Here is a 20,345-nt window from a genome sequence, read left to right as displayed (position 1 = left end):
TGGATCAAAAAGGCAACTTGGCAAGTAGGTTATAGATTTTCTAACCACTTACTATAAAGGGATGAACAAACGTTTGTCGTATCAAAAATATAAATCATGTAATAGAATAAAATGGAAAAGGCATCAAAAGCACAATAGTTATATACAGAAAGTGGTAACTGTGACATGGTAAGGTTGACGTGACCTCTTGTGTTGTGCTCTCACTGAATAACTAACAAAAAACCCCCCAAAACTGAATAAACCTGTGTTTCTACTTGCATACTCTGTATTGGGTGTTAGGGCACTGCCACACAATGCGTTTTGAGCTACACTCCTGGCCGGGGAATTTCACTTCAAAAAGTGAAACAATGAATATCGTCCGCTCCTGGTTATTGGACGTGCATCAATATATCGACCATTGTTTCACTTTCTGGAAAGAAGTCACCAGTGGCTGGGCCAGGAGCGCGGCTTCAAAATCACGTACCAGCACCTTATAAAAGTTGTGACAATTTAATGACACTGCCGCAGGTGCAAAAAAAAAAAAATCTGCCTCTCACCTGCTGGAGGGGTCACAGCACGCACTATAGACAATGTTTTTTCCCCAGGTGTCCTGTCGCTGGAGGTTGATACCTTGCACTGCTCTGTCACAAGAGGGGGGAGAAGTTTACTAGCAGAAACCGTGGTGGAGGAAGACTCTATCGCCTGGAGATCACAGCAGAGACATTATTTTAGAGACCTGTTCACACAAAGCATAGTTCTTCCTAACAAAAAAGGATCTTTCTTTATAAAAGTAAATAAAGTCAAAGGCTGAAAGGAGACAGGTTTACTAGTAGAAATACATATGTACTGTGGCCTTTATAGACCTAACACATTATATATTGATGGGGTATAAAAGCACCCTCTCAAGTTCCAAGGAGGGATACCTAGTAAATATACACTAAGAAAACAATAAAGAACAAGAACGATCAAACAGCCCAGAGGATGCTATACATTATCCCACTAGAAGTGTTATGGCCCTCAGTCACATACTTCACATTATGCCACCTAGGACTCCACAAAACAATGCATACAATTATACAACAATGTGAGCCCCCCCCTAACCTTCAAAAGATGTGCAACATGAATAAAAACATGCCAAGTGAGCAAATAGATACAACAATAGCAAAGGACATCTAAAGGGCAGTTCAACGGGCGGAAAATGAAAGGATATTCCGCTTCATTTTGTGCCTGCTGCTACCCAGGGCGGGATGCTGATACATCCGCCACTGATGAATAGGCCTTAGCCGCGGCATCTACAGCAAGATACTTATTTTTTCAGCCCCCAAATCAGCATCGAATTCCTACATGTGAATGGCGGCTAAAGGAGGTAAGAATGTCTTACTTAGATTCACTCGTAAAATAGAACAGAGATGTGGAGTTGGCATCGGGGTTAGTTTTGGATAGAGTCAGAGTTGGAGTAAATGGAAAAGTACAGCCTCCAACTCCCATGATGTTTTGTATGTTATTACTATTGTATAAATTATTAGACATACTTCGCAGGAATTTGGAGGCACCCAGAGATTTTTTTTTTTTCTTAATTCAGATTGTCTAAAGGACCATCTCCTCACCAGTAATAGTTGCCTGCTAGCAGTGTCTAAGTCTGCTATTCACCATCAATAAATCACATGATCAGAGTGTGACCTTTTTATTTCTAGCATGGGTTTCTGTGCAAACAGGAGACCTCTCCCTGTTGCCTACTCATGGTATTGAAAGCTACTATGCGATCTCCGCTGCATCACCCACCCCATCATTCTTCCAGAAATAGCAGATTTTGTATCTACCTTCATGACTACCTTGAACCAGAGGGTCAGTTTCATCATATAAATATACTATAAGTTATATTCTATCAATCTAAGGTCCCTATATATAAAACTGATATTGACGACCACTTTGACCAAAACTTTCTTCCTTTTCTGGGAAATAGTAAAAACAAAAAACTTGATAGTCTTCAGTAGTTGATACCTTTTTAATGGCTAACTAATAATGATGACAGATTACAATGTTTCGGAATTCTAGGCTCCTTTCTCAAGTAAATTTAAAACCATTTCTGAAGGAGTTCTGAAACGTTGCAATCTGTCATCATTATTAGTTAGCCATTAAAAAGGTATCAACTACTGAAGACTATCAAGTTTTTTGTTTGTTATATTTCCTACCCACTGGCTAACACGGTACGAGAACAAACATTTTCCTTTCCTTTTCTTGGACAGTTCTTGAATGGTGTCAGTAGAAGGTATCTTTTACTGTGCAGCTCTGGTTTTTTTCTGGTGTCATCTTAGTCTTATGTGAACTATTCTGTGTCTTTTTGTGGTCTATTCACTTGCGTTCTCATCAAAATCACTATCTTTGTTTCTAAATTTAAGGAGCTTTGGTGCGACCATCTGAGCCTAGTCTCCTCATTACTTCCATGGAATAGACCGAAATCTCCTTCTGAAGCCGCAGATGTCTGTAATATGGCATTAGCACTGGGCTCATCCTCGCTGTAATCCTCACTTGTAAGAAGCGGCAGATTTTCTCACAATTCTGCTTTTTTTTAGCATCAGCACAGTCCTGTGTAATGAGCGCTACCACCTCTGAGCCAATATTTACTTCATTGTCACCTCTTCTTAAACCTCCAAATACTGTTTCTAAACACTTTCTGAGCCTGGTATGACTAAGTAACACCATTTTGGCATTCATTTGCAAAACATCTTTGTTTGCTAGGCTTCTTGCTTTGCTATAGAAAAGTCAGGGGGGCAGATTTACTCATAGAAACCAATCACAACACATCTTTCTTTATCCAAGAGAGGAAAACAAAATAAAAGCTGTGCTGTGATTGGTTGGTATCAGCAATAAAGCGCTCCACTTTTAGACAATTTCCTTATCTCTCCTATTGTGGGAAAAAATATTGGAGTTGGAAGTTTAACTTACAGACTCCACAACCTGTATGTAACCAATTCAACACCAGATTTGGTGGGGTTCAAGACCAATTTAAGGGGGGGGGGGTGCTCTGGTAGTTAATTATTCCTTATCCATTGGAGATTGGCCACTCTATTTAGTTCTATGGCACTGTCGGAGATAGCCGAGCGATTGGCCCATTCATTTTCTTTGGCTGTTCCACAAGGGTAAATAAAGTGACATATCACACGTGTGACCACTAGGGTTGAGCCGATCTTGACTTTTCAGGATCGATTTTAAAATCCGATTTCCTATCATTTTTCATTCGAACCCGATCTCGATCCCAATGCAATTCAATGGGATTTTTTTATTAATCGGAGACCGGATTTTAAAAGCAATCCTATTCACTATACAGCATGGAATCTAACAATTGAACGCTTTAATTGTTAGAATCCACGCTGTGTAGTGAATCACTAAGTAGCCAGAGGATTTTTTTTTTAATCCTCTGGCTACTTAGTCCCCCCTGGTGTCCACTTACCTACAGAGATGGCTGCTCTGGTGTTCTTCTTTGCCTTGCTGCCGCTCCACGCTGCAATCTTCTTGACTTGCTGCCTCCTGCCTCCCAGGTTAGGAGAGTGGGGGCGGGTACTGGGAGGGGAGACGTCATGTCTCCCCGCCCTGTACCCGCCCACACTCTCCTAAGCCACAAGCCCCGCCTTCCTAGCTCTTTAAACACTAACCTGGGAAGTGGGGCAGTGAGGCGAGAAGAGGAGCATGGAGTGGCAGCGAGGCGAAGAAGAACACCAGGCACCGGAGCAGCCATCTCTGGAGGTAAGTAGCTACTAGAGATGTTACTTTAGTCTCCCATTAGAATGAATGGAGGCAGCCGGCGCGCAGGGGTTTAAGGCTGTGTTCCGGCTGCTTCCATTCATTCCTATGGAACCGCAGCGGAGCCTTCACACTGAGTATACACTATATACTCAGTGCGAAGGCTAAGCAAAGCATTGTGGGAAATACTACTGATCTCGATCCCACCTAAAAAGAACACGATCGCTCAACCCTAGTGACCACTGCTTCGGTCATCAGCCCACCATTCTTAATAGGGGGATAATGTATTAGTGATGGAATATGTCTTTAAGGCTACCACACACATAAAGGTCACTTGAAACTGATCAGTTTTTGTGGGCCAGGTCGTACACCTCCCTCTCCCCTGACAGATGTTAAGAGAATAAATGAAGACGTGTGTTACATTTTGGCGCTTGATGCCTTTGTTCTCAGGAGTTACAGTCCACTAATAAAAACGACTTACATCCCTATCCACACTGAACACATATTCATTTATTCATGGCAGGTGCGTATGAGACCCTAGCAAACTCTGTTTGCTGAACAAGCTTTCAGCCATCAGTTATTGAAGTTGTATGGCTGGAATAAGAACTATACAAGTGTAATATAAACTGAATTCAGGTGAACTTTTGCAGAAAGTCCCTAAAAAGCAGAACAAAGCAATCGTATTTACCGAGGCCAATGTCCACTAGACAGTGGAAACTTCTACTATAGAGAGGATAGATTGCCTGATTAAAGCAGTCTATACACATTAGCTGACTGTTGTTCCAACCTGCTAATTTTTTGGGACCACCTTTAGATTCGCCTCTGACGGTAGCTGTCAGGAAAGATAAGGATCAAGTATCTGGATTTCAACTGCCTGATCTTTTTATTTTGAGGAAAATAAGCCACCGCCAGGAGCTTCCTTCCCTCTCTCCTTCAGGACATGAGCATGCTCAGCCAAGTCAGGAAGCATGTGTATGGGGGGGATTTCATGTGCATGGCTAGCCTAAGACAATACTTGCACTCTGAAGTCTCAAAGTGAGAAACAAATGAGCTATCCAAGACAAACAGATACATAGTTCTTATAATAGACCCACACACAACAAATCACTCACACTTCAAGACAATATGCTCTTGCCAATGACTGCCTGCAGAACACATCCATCATTTGTAGATCAGTGTGGGGAATCCCTACAAGTCTCTGCTATGTTCTGTATTCAGGTACTTTTTTTATATATCTAAAAACTAGTCTTTCTACATTCCATAAAGTCAGTGTCGTAATATATCTACTTATTATAGACTGACACAATGACCTCTGCACATAAACTATCATTTCAGGGTTTTTTGCATAATCGTGTAGCTTTGGAAATTTTATTACAGTGGCAGAAACTAAGCGAGAGGAGGGAGGGGAGAAGTGGGGGTGTCTGTGTTAAGGATGTACATTGGTACCAATTCAGACATTAAACTAAATCCTTATTAAATATCCTAATATGGTGTAATGGTTCTCACCTGTTGGGAGACATCATCTTGTTTAGCTTGGGACCCTACGCCCATATTGGCCTGGCTGAGGGTGCTGACACGACTCGGCTGACCACGGAGGGTGACTGTAATGGTGGTTGGTGCTTTTAAACCTTTTGATGAAAGACACAAGTACTATATCTTTTTCTGAATCTTGATAACAAATACATAAAGGTCACACTGTCAAAATATAGCACACTGTGCTGTTACCTGTAGATGGACTAGATAACTGTGCCAGGCCAGGGATACTACTAGCCAGTTTGGCTAGGCCACCATTTGTAAGTAACTGATGGATTGCAGTTGGTTTCCCACCGGCTGATGCCACAAGGGAGGAAGAAGCAGTGACTACAGGTATAGTGCGCAGGATCGTGCCAGTTCCTGTGGTGATTGTGGCCAATCCCTGGAGTGGGGCAGGAGCTTTAACAGTCATTGCCTGTCACAAACAAACGCTGTATTAGTACAATCCTTTACAGGACAGAAGACAAAGAACAAAAAACTGTGAAGGCAAAGAAAAAAACATCACTAACAACAAAACTGAATTATTAAGATATTGGCCCAAAATGCCTGTGAAACCACCATTAGTGCCATGTAGAGGCCTTTGCTAAGAGCAGAAACATAACTTTGTGACCACAAACATATGCAGCGTTACTGAGATAGTCTTTTTATACATATACAAATCTGTCTGCAGGTACATCGGGGTGAACCTGATTTGCCACATTTGTCTACAGACGGCCACAACGGCTCTGGCTCTCCTTTGGAATTGAAGCCCACCCCCCTTTAGCTGGACGCATTGGCTAAAGAGAAGGTGTTGGGTTTACAGGCCGATTGGCATATCCTTAAAAAGAGGATTATCTCTGCCTTGTATCATTTACGTGTGGCTACAATGGTATGATTCTGTTCCTATTAAAGTCCATTACACATCACTGTTATTGGTTTGGGAGGCATTTTGAGTGTGACATACTCCTACTGAGTGTCTGCAGTCGCCACTACTCCAGTATGCAGTATGCTTCATGCTCCCCCCTAGTGGAGGCTGCAGGTATCCAGCATGCAATGTGTAAAATGCAATATTGTGTTAACAAGGTTTCTACTGTCATAAATGGGTGACTATGTAACACATAATTGTCCAAATCTGCAGCAATGGAAGGCTCTCTTCCCAGCAGAGGACCATATACCACCTCCATATGCTCTGATAAGGAATATGGACAGCGGATATTCCAACAGGAGAATCTCGTAATACATGCAATAGTACATGCAATAGTATGGATGCAATAGTAAGCAACAAATACATGGCAGACTTCTGTAGATCACAGAAAGCAGTCAAGCACATCTTAACCAACTATTACTTCTGCAGACTACATGAAAGCCCTTTGCTTTATTTAAAATATCAGGGTATACATACCTGGGTGGTGGACCCAGTGTTGGCTGTAGTGCTAGGGAGGGCAGATGATTTACCTCCAATATCTTGTAGGCTGAAACTTAGCCCCTGCAGGAGGCTGCTAGCAGAGGCTCCGGAACTTGTGCCTGAAATGCAGAGACAACTTTCAGTAAAAAGTCTAGTTAGCTAAACTAACTGGTTAAAGCTCACTACTAAAACACAATACATATTTATGTGACTGACATTTCAACAGTGTATTGTTATTTGTGCTATATATATATATATATATATATATGTATATATATATATATATGTATATATATATATATATATATATGTGTATATATATATATATATATATATATATATATATATATATATATATATATGTATATATATATATATCCACGTTGCATCGGGCTATTGGGAAATTTTTCTTTATCTTTGTATATCCAATTTTAAAGTTTTCCAATAAAAAATTGTTTTTATTTTTTGCATATTATGCTGAGTATTGTGTTTCTCTTTTCTTTTTTGTCTCTAAAACACAATACTGCTGAGAAGGCCTATCAGGACTTTATTTGCCATTTTATTGATTTATTTCACTTGCCTAAATAGCTCCAACATATTCCGCCGCGCTTTATAGATGATGTCATCACTCACTGTCTCAAGTAGGGCTCACAATCGAAATTCCCTATCAGTAAGTCTTTGGAGTAGGGGAGGAAACTGGAGTACCAAGAGGAAACCCACAGAAATATGGGAACAACATACAAACCCCTTGCCGATGTGGTCCTTAGTGGGATACAAACCCGGCAACTCAAAACTGAACTGCCATATTTTAAACTATTATTACTAATTACTATATTACTATATAGAGGACATGCTTATGTCTAATACCAAAGCATCCCGTAAGATTTGACTCTGATGCACCTGTCAATTTCATTGGGTTCGGTCAAACATCAAATGTGTATGTGGGCCTACCAACGCACACTTGTCCGCTCCTTTCCTTGCTCCATAGTGCTGTCCTTTTTTTTTATAGAAGTTACAGGGTCCGCTGCGGCCCCTGCATCCTCTATTTTTTTTTTTTTTTGTAGATTGGGAATCCCATATAGGGATCACAATGTACATTTTTCCCTATCAGTATGTCTTTGGAGTGTGGGAGGAAATCCACGCAAACACAGGGAAAACATACAAACTCCTTGCAGATGTTGTTACTAGCAGGACTCGAACCCAGGACTCCAGCACTGCAAGGTCGCAGTGCTAACCACTGAGCCACCGTGTTGCCCCCAATCTTTTAAAACACTGTGCTAACAGTGACGGATTAACAGAATTTCTGTCTGAAAGCCAACTTTTTACAGTACCTGTCAATGCTCCTGAGGGTTGGTGCTGCACACCAGAAGAAATACTGGAAGCTAGCCGGCTTTGGATGGAGTGAAAAGCACTAGGGGCAGATGTATTAGGGACCAGGGATGAAGAGACAGAGCCAGATGGGACGTTTTCAGATACCAGTCTGTGGGGACAGAAAGATGATACAAAGCATTATATTGGGTTTATGTAGGTAAAGTAGTGTATAATAGGAAATGCTTCAAAGACCCAGAGGAAAAATGTGTACTACGCCCCATCTTTTTCAATACCTCTATTGCCCTTCCCCTTTAAGTATATAAACACAAAGGACAAACCAATCGGAAACAAATAGAATTATCCCTTTAGCTCACATTATAGTTAATATCTTAGCCCTGCACTGATATGTGGCTGTTCAATAAAACGTGTCACCATAAAAATGCAGTCATGTAAATGTATTCCTTTGTTTATGTGAAAAAGCATTAAGAACAACAAAAAAACGTAGTGTAATCTGCAGGCATCATATTATGGAGGAGGGGCAGCTGAGTAGAAGAATATCTTGTTTTATCTGGAAAGACTCAATCCAGCTTCTCATTTATTTCTCTGTTCTTTCTATGCTTAGAGGAAGTAACTGAATCAAGTAGGCTATCCTTACAGTGACCGACAACCTCTCCTTTATGATTGTGTGTAAAGGGACAGCATTTTCATGGTTACAGGATCCCTTAAAATTCACAGACCTAGTACCTGTAGGTCCTACACAACCCCTTTAAATCCATAAAGGGGCTTCATGGCAACACTATATAAAGCGAAATAGGAATGCTCAGCAGATTCTCTGTGTAGTGCAGACTATTGGCTCTAATCTGGAAACTTCATGTGTTGGCACCCCAGCACTTTTATCAGGCTGGTCTCCTTTTAAAGATCTTTCACCATTCCTGACATATCTGTTTTATTAGACAAATACAAACACTTGAATTCTCCAAGAAATTACTCATTTCATGAGTACCGTAATATAATAACAGTGAAATAGAAGTCTCAGGAGATCTTCTATGATTAAAATAATTAAAGAGGACCTTTCACCACTCCAAGCCTGTGCAGCTCGGCCTGGATTGCTTCTTCGGGTCTTCTGTGCAGCCATGTGAAGAGAGGACTGCCTGGTCTCACGAGAACTCCCGAGATCACGCAGCAGAAGCAGCTCGGACACTGTGCACTGGTAATTGGACAGTGTTAGACTGACGTAGCTGCTTTCTTCATTGTCAGAAACGCCCTTCCGACAGTGAAGCCCTTAATTACCATACAGGGCGCCAGAATTAACGGGGCTCGGAGCTCCAAAACGAGGGGGGCTGCAGACATAATTCAAAGTGCACCAGAGTCTGTGCAGCTGCATCTATAACATGGGGCAGAAAGCTGCACAGGCTTGGAGTGGTGAAAGGTCCTCTTTAAACAAGTCCTCAGGTAGATAAAAACATGTAGTCAAGTAATAGGTCAGCGTTATGTGTGCTGCAGTTTCCACACTAAGGGTTCATTCACACAGAGTAAACGCGCGCTCATTTTGGCAAAATACACGTGTAAAGACTACACGTGTAAAAATAAGACTCCTATTGACTTCAAAGACATTTTACACGTGTATTCTGACGTGTATGTTGCCGGGTTTTTTTTACACGTGTAAAAAAAATGTCACTGAAGTCAAAGGGAGTCTTATTTTTACACGTGTATTTTGCCAAAATGAGTGTGCATTTACTACGTGTGAATGGACCCTAACAGTCCGCTCCAGTGTTATCTGTTGTATAGACGATGAAACAACTTTACATAAACGAATAGTACAAGTGAATAAAAGAAACTTTGTAAAATATCTAATTAAAGATTAAAGGAGATTGTTTTCTTCTCCACTTATCAATCTGTTTTTCTTCCCCTCCCCTTCACCCAACCCCAACTATAGTGAATTTATAATACATATAACCTACTTGGGTGACGTCAGAAGGCTGGTCATCTCTTTGGAGACTGCAGACTGGGCGATCATGGTAGCGGGTGATGATTTTGTAGCTGTATTAAATAAAAACAAGTTAGACATATGATTAGAATTAGCATGCTGAAATTTCCCCACTGTGGGACTATTAAAGGATTATCTTATCTCTCATCTTATGCTACAAGTGTAATTTCCTATATGTTACTGAATTGTCTTCATTCAATAGTTAATGAAGGCCCTAAATGTGAAATAAAAGAATAGAAAACCACCATTCCATATACATATCTAAATATATAGGCTCCATGACATGGCATTATTGTCACTGGAGGCCTTCCTATGGGCCTATGTGAACATTTTCTGTTGGGACATGTTCACATGTAGCCAACAGTAATATTAAATTGGCAATGCAGGCCTTTTTCTTGGGGCTTATATTGTTAAGTATACTGAATATTTTTTTATATATTATAATTTCTCTAATATGGTACACTGGACAAAGAAGGGTAACGTAAAAGTGTGGGGTGGACCTCCTGGTTAGCACCCGATTCATCTATGTGGTCAGAGTTTTCAGTGGAAAAGTACTTCAGTAATTCATAAAAAAAAAAACCCCAAAACTAATCTTCATCCTAATGGAAAAAATATGGCTGCAGCCAAAAAAACATAAGCAAAAAAAAAAGAAAAAAAATGGTTCACACTAGGCATTGGTATTATTACCTTCCTGTGAACTTGTGTTCCCTCCTCCTGAGGTGTCTCCATGGGAAACAATGGTCACTTTGATTTTGGCACGCTTGGAGGGCTTCACTCCAGTGTTATTCCCAGGGCTGGGCGGCCTCTTCAGTTGTGCTCTAACATCCTCTTTTTCTTCTGAAGATTCTGATGTGACAGGGACTAAACATAGGAAAATATAACAAATGTCAGGGTAAAACACAAAAACTGGGTCCTATATTTTGCTTAGCACAGAAGTGGAACTATGAAATATAAAGCCCCACAGAAAAATGCTTGAAAAAAAAGTTTTTTTCACTGAGTTTTTGCTGTGTTTTTTCCTCTCTATTAAATATATAGGAAAAACACTTAATTCCACAGCTAAAACAAACAGCATTTTTTCACTACAATGTGCGGATGAGATTAAATGAAATCTCATTCACTTTGCTGGTACAAAAATATAGCATTTCTACAACGTAGGGCCTTAGCCCAAACACGGTTATAACACTATGGTCACAGTGCTCAACTATTGACGATTTTGTCCAATTCTCTTTCAGTGAAGCACAATGCTAAACTACCAGAAAATGAGACATCTTTAGTAATGGAAATGTGGTACAATTTGGGTAAAATTTCCACCAAAAAAAAAGATATACTGTATATACTCGAGGATAAGCCGACCCGAATATAAGCCGAGACCCCTAATTTTACCACAAAAAAATGGGAAAACTTATTGACTCGAGTATAAGCCGAGGGGGGGAAATGCAGCAGCTACTGGAAAATTTCAAAAATTAAAATTGTCGGAGTTTTTGGGTGCAGTAGGTGTTGGGGAAGAGGAGGGTGTGTTTTGGTTGTCTGTCTGCCCCTTCCCTGAGCTGAGGACTGTTTTTTTTTTTTTTTTTTTTTCCCTCACTTGGAATTCAGCCTGGCTGACTATAGGGTATCTGCAGTGCTCCTATTAACCCTTTTCCGACAGAACAGGAGCACTGCAGATCCCCTATATTCAGTAGACCGGGCACTGTCAGACACAGGGATACCTAATGTGTATGTGTACCACAGTCATTTTCTACTTTTATAGGTATTCTAGGGAAAGGAGTGATTTAAAACTTTTAAAAACTTTATTCACTTTATTTTTTTTAAAGCTTCTTTTTCCCCCCACTATTTTATGGGAGATTCTATACATTACTATTGCAGGTGGTCATAGACCCCCCCCCTCAAAAAAAAAAAAAAAAATAAATATTTTTTTTTTGCTTGACTTGAGTATAAGCCGAGGGGGGCTTTTTCAGCACAAAAACTATGCTGAAAAACTCGGTTTATACTCGAGTATATACGGTACATGTCTACTATTTTAGACTCTTTTTGTGGAAGGCATGGGATGGCAGAAAGTCCCTTTGTTTAGAGGAGACAACATGCACCAAAAATGTGACAAAATTTTAGCACAGTTTTTTGGCTTGAACAAAAAAAAAAAACATAGGTGGTGTAAAATTAAGAATAGGCAGTCTAAAAAGACAGCAGATTTATCATCCAGCATCAGTCACTGTGTTTAGTCTGGTGCATTATAAAATAATGCTAACTATTAGACACTATTAGCAAATCTGTCCCATCATCTGAGCATTTTTAAGTTTTGTTTATGCAGATATGAATAAAAACAGGCTCATTCAAAAACTACTGAGGAGATTTACATACAAAAGGTACATGTGGAATAGCCTTTCTAAAGTATGTGCTCAGTTAAAAATGACTTTTCCCAATGATAGAGCCCCTTTAACACAAATTAGGACGTTAAAGGGGTTGTCCCATCACAAGGATCCTATCTATACTGCTTGTTAATGTGAATGTAAGACTTTTCCTAAATACATTGCTTCAGCAAAACTGCTTTGTTTGTCCACTATCTTACTTTATTCATTTTTTTTTTTTTACACATCCCTTGACTTATCTGGTCATAAGTCAAGTGATGTATCTGCCTGCTCTGAGGGGGGAGGGGCTAAGTGCACAGGAGCGAGCCTGGAGGGGGGTAGTTTACACTTTGGGGGGGGGCCACCAATACAGAATTTACTGCAGCGATGAGTGGTGAGTATGCGACGTGGGAATACCCCTTTAATGGAATATCTAGCCAGTTTCACTTACCAAACACACAGGAAGGGGAACCTGTTGGCAGAGACTTTCTCACCAGCATATTCTGTTTCAGGAAAGCGGCAAATTGTGCTGAAATAAGATAATATATAAGAAAAAGCATTAGTTAAAAATGTGTTCAAAATATGTTTAGTGTCACCCTAAGTCCACTGTTAGAGAAAATGAAACTCTAGACAACGTGGCTGTCCTAAACAAAACTTTAGGATTCTCTACCAGGCAAATACAACATCAGAGGAAATATAGATAAATAGGCCTCAAAAGCACTGCAGAATAATTTCTATTCAAGATAGAAATGACCAACAACAACCTATCTACACAAAGCTGTATACAGACACTATATTCTGAAGTCTATGGTGTAGAATGCTCACCTTGAGCTTGTTTAGGGTTCACAGTGGCTCCTGGTCTTTGTATCTGAGTCTTTAAAGGCACGGTCGCCTGCCCCGTTTTATGAGCTGAGGGGATTGCAGTTAACTTGGTTTTAGGACTTGAGGCTGGACTACTGGACATGCTGGATAGATCCTTAACAAAAGAGAAGGGAAAAAGTTTTGGAAAAATAGAACTAATTTTATATATCATTTGCAAACGTGAACCAAAACGTCAAGGGGGCGGTGTGGAGAAAGCTCTCCTTATAAAGACATTGGATTCAAAACTATGATTCATCTGTATTCTCTTAACACTCCTATTAGCCAAACAGACATTTTGACTTGGGCCTGTAGTTGTGCTACACTGGCCTCACATAGAGCATCATGATAAACTGACCGATCGGCTTTACCAGTTACACTAGGTTCATTCTAGCGTTGACCCCTCTGTTGATCTGGTCCGTTGCGGGAGCAGAACAATGGACAGGTGGGCCGCTGTAATAGCCTGGTGGACCATATTGACTATAATGGGGCCAGTCACTTGTCCACTGTTTTAAAATGGAAACAGAGAAGGGAAAAAGTGCCACAGGCAAGATTTTTTCATCCGTAAGCGAATATTGCGAAGCGTTCTCCATTGGCGACTCTAGTGTACCGTATTTTTCGCACTATAAGACGCACTTTTTTTCCCCAAAATTTGGGGGGAAAAGAAGGGTGCGTCTTATAGTCCGAATGTGGAGCCTGGCCGGGTCTGTATTGGCGGCCCCTTCTCCCCCGGGGCTGGTCCCCACCGGCCCCGTACCTGTAAAGTTGCAGGCCGGCTCCTGCGCGGCGATATCGCAGGAGCCGACTTGTTCGGGTGACAGCCGGGAGCCTAATGAAGGCTCCCAGGCCTGTCACTGCTATTTTAGTATTGCAGCTGGGTCTATGACCAGCCGTAATACTAATATACAGAATGTCCCATAGACGGCAATACAGTTGTATTGCCGTCTATGGGACTTGCAATCAAGTGACCGCAGGTTCAAGCCCCAGGGGGGGAATAAAATTGTAAAAAAAAAAAAAAAAAAAAAGTTTTAAAAGCATATAATAAAAAAATGAAATAAATAAAAGATCTAAATCACCTCCTTTCCCTAGAATACATATAAAAGTAGAAAATCATATCATAAACCGCCGGGTTTTTTTTCAATACAAGGTGATCTAAGCAATAGATATTCCCCAAAATGGTATAACTAAAAAGTACATCTGGCCCCGCAAAAAAACCCCACTCTATGCGTCCCCGTACAGCTGCAGGGTCACCTGTCAATGTGGCCTTGCAGCTGTTGCAAAACTACAACTCCCATATATTAAATATTTTACCATTTTTTGCTTCAAAATTTTTTTTTCCCTATTTTCCGCCTCTAAAACCTAGGTGCGTCTTATAGTCCGAAAAATATGGTAATTTTGAACTAAGCCTTACACAGTTCTCACCTCAGAACCAGATGGGGAAGCAGGGAAACGTGTTGCAGGGGAGGCTGGCCTGCTGTTTCTTTCTGACAAATCAAGTGATAAATCCCTCCTCAGGAACTCTCTTGGTTTTTTTTTCTTCTCTGCATCAAGGTCACGTGGATCAGAACCAAAATGGCCATCAGCTCGTGTCAAGACCCCCGTAAGAAAATCGGCAATCTCATCCTAGAATTAAAATAAGAAGAAATGAAAATATAAATGTTGCATTATGATTGACAAAAGAACACTTGGGATACTCTGATGCTGAGATTGTAGAGTGTCGTAAATATATTTAGAAAAGATAGAAAGTTATTTCATCTGATTTGTTTCAATCTCTAGTTACGAGATCGTTAATACCTCATGATACAAATTACTCTTAGTCTGAGGTAGCGAAACACAGCTAAAAAAACACTACGACCAAAAAAATAAAAATAAAAAACACAGAGCAAACTTGTTTCAACAGCATTTTCAGTGAGTTTTTGCTGCATTTGTTCCCTTTATTAAATCTAAAATGGAAAACACTTGCAATTATGCTGTTAAAATTAATATGCTGCGTTATTCCTACAGCTCTTATTTTCTGCAATGTGTGGATGAGCTTAATGAAATTGTTCACTTAGCTGGTACTGTAAGGCTAAGTTCACACGGGGGGCAGTATACCGGGTTTTGGTCAAAAGCCGCCTGCCACCACTGTCGCAGCTTCCCCCCCAAAGTCGGCGCAAATGAATGGGCCGAGTCCGGAGGTTGCTGCCGCCATTCGGATGCCGCGGCTCACCGAGCCGTGGAATCCGCCTGAAGAAAGGGCAGCCCACTTTTTATTTTTTCATGCCGCCCATGGAAAAAAGTAGCCTGGCGGTCTACATAGACCACCATTGTGAGGGGGCAGATTATGACAAGGAGGGGAATGCACCGACACGATGTATTACTCCCTGGATAACTCCTTTAGGAATTTTCTTTAATCATCTTAGTGGTGACAGTCTGTTGTCTTCATTTGTTGCGACCATAAATGGAGGATCTTTTCATGGTCTGGAACTTATCAGAAAACCAGCCAAGATTTTCTTACTGTGGTTGGGTTACCTTCTTATGTGTGTAGTGTGCCTGCTGATTAAACTATCCACAGTCAGGAAATCCAGCTGGTTTTCTGACATGTCCCAGATCATAGAAAGTTACTTACCCTTCGTTCACATCTGCAAGCGCTGTGCAGTAAAAGCACACAGACCCCATAGACTATAATAGGGTCCGTGTGCTTGCTGTGCCCTGCCCGCACAAATCATGCGGACAGGAAAGTAGATTGTGAACTACTTTCCTGTCCACATGATCTCTGCAGAGATCTGGTGGCAAGCACACGGACCCCATTATAGTTTATGGAGTCCGTGTGCTTTCACTGGCACACGGCTTGCAATTGCGTTAGGTATTTTGTTCAGGGGGTGGGGGGTGTCCTCATGCAGACTACCCCAGACGGAAAATGAATGCTTATGTGAACGAGGCCTTAAAGGGAATCTATCATAGCTCTAGTGATTTTTAACTAAACACAGATTTGCATAGCCTTTAGAAAGGCTATTCTAGACATACTTTTTATTCATTAATCCTCCCAGCTGTTTCTGAATTAGCCCACTTTTATTGATATGCTAATTATCCATCACGGTGCACTCGGAAGTCTCTGTGATGTTCTTTGAGCACTACTTGTGTCATCAGCCTTTCCTAGCTCTCACCTCCCCCTTCGTCACACATATTACACAAGCAGTAGTCAGAGGACATCATAGAGACTTCTGGGTGCCCCGTGATGGATAATTAGCATATCAATAAAAGCGGGCCAATTCAAAAACGGCTGGGAGGATTCATGAGTAAAAGGTATGTCTGGAATAGCGTTTCTAAAGGCTATGCAAATATATGCTTAGTTAAAAGTCAATATAGCCAACAATATGCTCCCTTTAATTAATGGTTGTATCCAATGGCAACCTCTTAAGACAAATGATTGCTACCACTTAGAGAATTAGAGAGAATTCTGCAAACTTTTAATTACTTATAGTTGAAAAAATGGGAAAACCCTTCTCTAGAAGATAACACGAAGAGTTGATGTAGTGGGATCAAGAGTCTGACATCAATATGTCCCTTTTCTATGTTTATGGAGAAAATATTGTTTGAATCATACAACAAATATTTCTTGTCCTATGAGATTTTCTGCTAGTAAATGGCTGGCCTAACACATTGAATAGCTATTGATCAAACAAATGGTCCTTCAAATCTGGGGGTTCTCTCCTTAGAACTGAAGGATAAGACATGCTGGAATCTAAAGGAGGCAGGTGCTGGGGTGCCTCAAACACATTAGATTTGTAATCAGGTTTACATTGAAGATGACTTGAATTAGGCAATTTTTGGCTAAGGTCCCAGCTACAAAAAAACTTATCAGGGAAACAATCAAAAAACAGAGGCTGAAAATTCAATATTTCAGCAAAACATTTGAATTAGAATAAAATTTACCTGAATGCATCGGTCCACCATACTTTGTGTCAGACTTTCAGTTTTCTTCTTAATTTTGCTTATCCTGTCGGTACAAAATCAGAAACAGAAAAGTTACAATAAGAATGTAACAATCATTAATAGTCTGAAAAAACGAATAATTGATTAAGACTATGCAAAAACAAAACATACAAGGTCAATGGGGGGAAAAAAAGTCAATGGGATGAGTTTGCATAAAAAAATCATGCTAGTGTGAATAGAGAAATTCAGAGAATAACATGAATTTAGTGATTGTCGAGAACAATAAAAAAAACCAAAAACCTGTCCTATTTAATAAGTCTACTCCAACACGTTGTCAAGAATAGTTGATTGTCAGTACTAAATGCTCAATACGCTCGGTTCACACCTGGGATGTCTGTTGTTCTGGTATATCTGAGAACCATATCAACTGACTGCTAATATTATGTACATGAACAAAGCAGTTTTTGAGTTAAAGTGTGGACAAAAAAAGTTGTGCATGAAGGACTTTTTTTGTCCAGTGATTTTAGACTGATATTATGGTGGAGTCTCTGAAAGGAGACTCCAATGCACCCTTACTATGCTGCTCAATATGCCTGTTTTTACAGTCATACTTTGGACTGCTTTGCAATCTGATTTTATTTTAGATTTTATCTCTTACCGAAGATTATCATCAGCCCCTCCGACAATGACCAAACTGTTATCAGCTCGGAGCTTCTCTCGAAAGTCTTCCATGGCTTCAGGATGACACTGAAGAGCGTTTTGACCAACAACAAAAAGCACTGGTGTCTTCATGTCAAGGAGTGGGTCATCAACATCCTATGAAGGCAAACATGCATGCTCATTTACATGTTAAAAAGGGACAAATGTTTTGTTGATCGTCCACAACGAAAAACATAATCATTATATCTACAAGGACACAATTTCAGTAACGCTAACATTTCCTAACAATTTTAACATTACAAAACAACAGAAGTACAGTAGTATGCTCTTTGTTTTCCTTAAAGAGGACCTTTCATCAGATCGGGCACATGCAGTTCTATATACTGCTGGAAAGCTGACAATGCGCTGAATTCAGCGCACTATCGGCTTTCCCGATCTGTGCCCGGTGTAAAGCGCTATCGGTCCTGGTACCGTAGCGCTTTACAGTCAGAAGGGTGTTTCTGACACTTAGTCAGGGACGCCCTTCTGCCCAGCAGCGCCTATCGCGCTGTACATTGTGAGCGGGGAGGAACGCCCCCTCCCTCTGCTCACAATGCTCGTCCATAGACGAGTATTATCAGGAGGGGAGGGGGCGTTCCTCCCCAGTCTTAGAGCACAGCGCGATGTAAAGCCCTACGGTACAGGGACCGATAGCGCTTTACACCGGGCACAGATCGGGAAAGCCGACAGTGCGCTGAATTCAGCGCACTGTCAGCTTTCCAGCAGTATATAAAACTGCATGTGCCCGATCTGATGAAAGGTCCTCTTTAAAAAGACTCCACTTTCATAGAACTTTTGCTGAACATTTTAGGCTGGCAAAATGAAAGGAGCTGTCCCACTAACAACTATTACGCGCTAACCAACACTCAGACCCATACTGATGACAAAGATCAGGGGTCTTGTATCCCTCTATTCACATGGTGCTGCTGCTATTCAGCTTTATAGAACTACTGTAGATACCCTAATACAACTCTCAGCTATATCTTCAGCAGTCCGATAGAATTAGATTCCTAACAATGTATATAACATGCACCATATATAACTTTATTTATGGGAAATTGTCCTGTATGTTATAATTCTCCAGCCCGGGTGAGTCAATGGGAATAGGACTTTTGTTCTTCCATAGTTCAAGTAAATTACACTGAGGTTTTAGTTTTTCATTAAATAATTTCTCCTACACAGTAAGGAGTTAAGGATTTCATCAATACTTACCCCCCTGGGTCCATCAATAGTGAGCAGAGGGAATCCTAAACATACTACGGCTGTCACATATTCCATTAGAGAAACCTAAACAAAGCAGAATAGTGAAAACTTGTTAATAAGACAGTTTTTCCAAAAGCACTTTCAGATATGGAAATAAGTGATCAGGTGAAGAATTATAATTTGTATATATTAAACGTGTAAATGCTGCTTTAATTTTTTGAGTTGTAGTTTGTGTCGTCAGACTCCTTATTACTTGCTGTTAGCGGAGTTTTTTCAGCCAAAGCCATGAGTGGCTACAAAAGGAATAGGAAGTATACAGGAAGCTCTTATACTTCTTCCTTCTGCTTAAACCACTCGTGGCTTTGGCTATAAAAAACTGCAGCAAAGGCTACAACAAAACAAAAAGCTTTTCCGCAATGTAGGGCCACAGTCTTACCCCTCGTTCACATCAGCGTTTGGATTCCGTCTGGGGGAGTCCCCCGAACGGAATACCAAACGCAAGTGCAGTAAAAGCACACGGACCCCATAGACTATAATGGGGTTCGTGTGCTTGCCGCCAGATCTCTGCAGGGATCTTGCGGACAGGAAAATAGTTCACCATCTACTTTCCTGTCTGCAAGATTCATGAGGGTAGCATGCGGCCTCCCTACCTTTCTGGTATATTAAGCACTAAGACAAATGAAGTCAGAGTCAACACAGTTAGGATCAATGTGTTGACTCATCTATGTCAAAAGCAGCAGGACACCCAGTTATGTAAAGGAGTTACACAGAATCGCTGTTATTGATGTTATATATATTATAATTATATATATTATAATTATATATATTCATTGAAAATGTGTCTGTGGCCTTTAAACGTGTGAGAAACCCCTGTATCACTACTTACATGACAGGCAACTAAAGCTCCAGTATTCCATCCAATCAAAATGACAGGCTTGTGAGGAAAGTGATTATGGACCTGTATGCAAATCAGAAAAACAATAAATATATAACTGGTGCTATATCTGTAAACACGCTAAACAGTTTTACATTATATTGACATAAAGACTGTCAAAGACGAATATGTTGGTTCTCTCACTGTACAACCCTTTTGCATCCTGTTGCCGAATAAAAAAGCAGATTCAATAAATCCCAGGAGAAACAGTAAAGAGGGGATATAAACCATATGCTGAACATAGGCGACATCACTTATGTTAAAAACATAAGACGTACCTCAATAACTTTTCCCCGTAAACCAGCAATCATGTTTTCCAAGCACTGCAAAGAGGTTAGTCCAGTACCGCTGTTTACAAGTTGGGAGCCAACAGGAATGACCTAATAGGTACAGGAAGAAAACACATTTTATTCGTATGAAAATAACCTAGGAGTGCATCGGTGGAATGTTCTGGGT

General features: G+C 40.6%; 1 protein-coding gene across 3 annotated transcripts in view; it reads right to left on the bottom strand.

The window, feature by feature from the left end:
* KANSL3 (KAT8 regulatory NSL complex subunit 3) overlaps positions 1 to 20,345 on the bottom strand; it is a 36,089-nt gene that overhangs the window by 2,690 nt on the left and 13,054 nt on the right. The window contains exons 8-22 of one of the 3 annotated variants that reach the window (XM_075272899.1): positions 20,168 to 20,269; positions 19,842 to 19,913; positions 18,965 to 19,039; positions 17,712 to 17,869; positions 17,054 to 17,117; positions 14,561 to 14,761; positions 13,106 to 13,256; positions 12,732 to 12,809; positions 10,623 to 10,796; positions 9,910 to 9,988; positions 7,969 to 8,117; positions 6,635 to 6,756; positions 5,446 to 5,668; positions 5,227 to 5,348; positions 537 to 681 (exon numbers count right to left, since the gene is read on the bottom strand). In XM_075272899.1, the coding sequence (XP_075129000.1) occupies positions 537 to 681; positions 5,227 to 5,348; positions 5,446 to 5,668; positions 6,635 to 6,756; positions 7,969 to 8,117; positions 9,910 to 9,988; positions 10,623 to 10,796; positions 12,732 to 12,809; positions 13,106 to 13,256; positions 14,561 to 14,761; positions 17,054 to 17,117; positions 17,712 to 17,869; positions 18,965 to 19,039; positions 19,842 to 19,913; positions 20,168 to 20,269 (1,915 nt within the window). The remainder of the gene's footprint in view (positions 1 to 536; positions 682 to 5,226; positions 5,349 to 5,445; positions 5,669 to 6,634; positions 6,757 to 7,968; positions 8,118 to 9,909; positions 9,989 to 10,622; positions 10,797 to 12,731; positions 12,810 to 13,105; positions 13,257 to 14,560; positions 14,762 to 17,053; positions 17,118 to 17,711; positions 17,870 to 18,964; positions 19,040 to 19,841; positions 19,914 to 20,167; positions 20,270 to 20,345) is intronic. The other 2 variants (XM_075272900.1, XM_075272901.1) reach the window with 2 other exon arrangements.

Source organism: Leptodactylus fuscus, chromosome 5 (assembly GCF_031893055.1).
Source record: "Leptodactylus fuscus isolate aLepFus1 chromosome 5, aLepFus1.hap2, whole genome shotgun sequence".
NCBI classification, from domain to species: domain Eukaryota; kingdom Metazoa; phylum Chordata; class Amphibia; order Anura; family Leptodactylidae; genus Leptodactylus; species Leptodactylus fuscus.
Note: the sequence above shows the minus strand (reverse complement) of the source record. Positions and strands in the feature narration are given on the sequence as shown.